The sequence below is a fragment of the Saccoglossus kowalevskii genome, chromosome 16, assembly GCF_978046115.1.
Source record: "Saccoglossus kowalevskii chromosome 16, keSacKowa6.1, whole genome shotgun sequence".
NCBI classification, from domain to species: domain Eukaryota; kingdom Metazoa; phylum Hemichordata; class Enteropneusta; family Harrimaniidae; genus Saccoglossus; species Saccoglossus kowalevskii.
This window is the reverse complement of record NC_140656.1, coordinates 15,151,356-15,153,292: the sequence shown is the minus strand read 5'-3', so window position 1 is coordinate 15,153,292 and position 1,937 is coordinate 15,151,356. Positions and strand designations below refer to the sequence as shown.

Here is a 1,937-nt window from a genome sequence, read left to right as displayed (position 1 = left end):
ATCATCTGATATTGCTACATCACATGGTGTGAATGGCTCTGCAAACTGATCAGTAAATTCAAATGATTGTTTGAAATGTCCGTCTCTGTCACATATGACAACGCTTTGGTTACCCCTATCAGATGTTACAAAGTCACCATGTTTATTTATGGTGAGTCCATGTGGAAGATTGAGCTCTCCTTTTCCCACTGTCTGTACCAATCTACTTACCAGTATATGGAATGGTGATCCTGGTATTTGTTGGTTACCAATCGTTATGACAACTTGCTGTTTTTCTTCCATCTTTCCTGTTATCATCACATGATGTGTCCCATTGCTATTTTCTGTAACATCTATATTTTCCTATGATGCATCAGGTCTCCTTATCTTCACCTGGACATCTTGACGGGGAATGGTCTGTTTTCCTCTGAAGAGTTGTTTTGGAATGTTTTCAACTGTACACTTGAATGGACAGGCATCAGATTTGACCACTCCTAGTAATGATTCTGCACCAAGGTCACTTTTGGACTGGAACACACTGATCCCATGACTGATTGGTGGTTTTGTTTCCATGGCAACGATTTGCATAATTTGCTTATTAGTTTCAGTCCTGGTAGACAGCAGATGAACAGCGTTCCCATGATGCACCAGTGTTTGGAGGTAATGATGTGTACTGACTATGTTGCCATGGTGAAACTCTATCTGATCGATGTTTATTGCTGCTTCTTTTAATCCACTCATAGCACGTTCATCCAAGTCATCTATCAGCATCTTCTCTTCTCTCTTTATTCTTTCTATCAATTCCTTTGCTCTTCTTCTAACTTTCTTTTTCTCTGCCTCACACTGGTTTCTGATTTCTTCTCTTGCAGATTCAGCAGCAGCTTTTCCTTCACCCACTTGCTTCTCTTTCACTTTTAACTTTTCTAACATTTCCTTCACTTGTGTTTTATACTCCTCTGCCACCACCTGTAAGTCTCTATGTACATGTTCAGGAACTCTGTGTTTAACTATGGTACAATCACTGCACACTGGTACCTGGCAAGTATCACAGTAGAATTTCAGCTTGCTGTCTTTATGATCACTGCAGAAAACCTCAGTCTGCAATTCGAGATGACCCTTAGATTCTATCTCTCTGTACTTGTCAATTTTTAGTACTTGGTGACCTCGAAGAGGTGGAATGTGTTCATGCATTTTAACACAGACATCACAGCTACAGTCTACACACCTGTGAGTTGCTGTCTTCTCTTTGCATATCTCACACATTGGTGGATGGTCTGTACTCAGCTGCCTCTGTCTCTGGAACGTGTCAAGTAGGCTTGTTAAAAAGAAGTTGGATTTTAGTTCCTGAATAGATGTGTCACACTGAATTCTACATGTTGCACACTTCAAAATACCTTCAGATTTGGCTTTAAAAGTCACCAGGCATTGCTCACAGAATGTATGAAGACATGGTAGGACTTTAGGATTCTTGAAGAACTCCAAACAGATGGAACAGCTGAGGAAATCCTCACCAATTTCGTTCAAGAAAGACTTTTTGGATGCGGCCATAGCTGTATAAATATGGCGGAAGTTTCTGATAAAAATATTGTACTTAACTCCCTAGGAAAGTGAAAATTCACACGATGTATTTGTTTTTTATTGGTACCTATAATGGCTGGATGCAAGCTCGGTGTAATGCTTTTCAAATCATTATCAGCCTAGGGAGTATTATATATACAGCCAGTCACCCACACTCTTCAACTCTTGGATTCATGCCAAATGCACTATGCATTGTAGAATATTGACCTTTGATCCATCGTCCCACTGCTTCTGATGTGGGACTGGTGAAAAGAATTCAAAGGTGAATAATTGTTTTTTCAAACTTATCGCAGTGATACTCTTATAATAAATAAATAATTTATAGGGTTATCAGCTTGGTGAATTTTCACCTATTTTTAGCTTGCCCATAATGTTAATGA

The 1,937-nt window shown here is 39.3% G+C and overlaps 1 protein-coding gene across 1 annotated transcript; it reads right to left on the bottom strand.

Moving 5' to 3' along the window:
- Positions 1–342: 342 nt before the first annotated feature.
- LOC146733688 (uncharacterized) lies at positions 343–1,527 on the bottom strand. The gene has a single exon (XM_085490892.1). It carries the CDS (start codon positions 1,525–1,527, stop codon positions 343–345), a length of 1,185 nt encoding a protein of 394 aa, XP_085347018.1.
- Between the last annotated feature and the right edge of the window lie 410 nt (positions 1,528–1,937).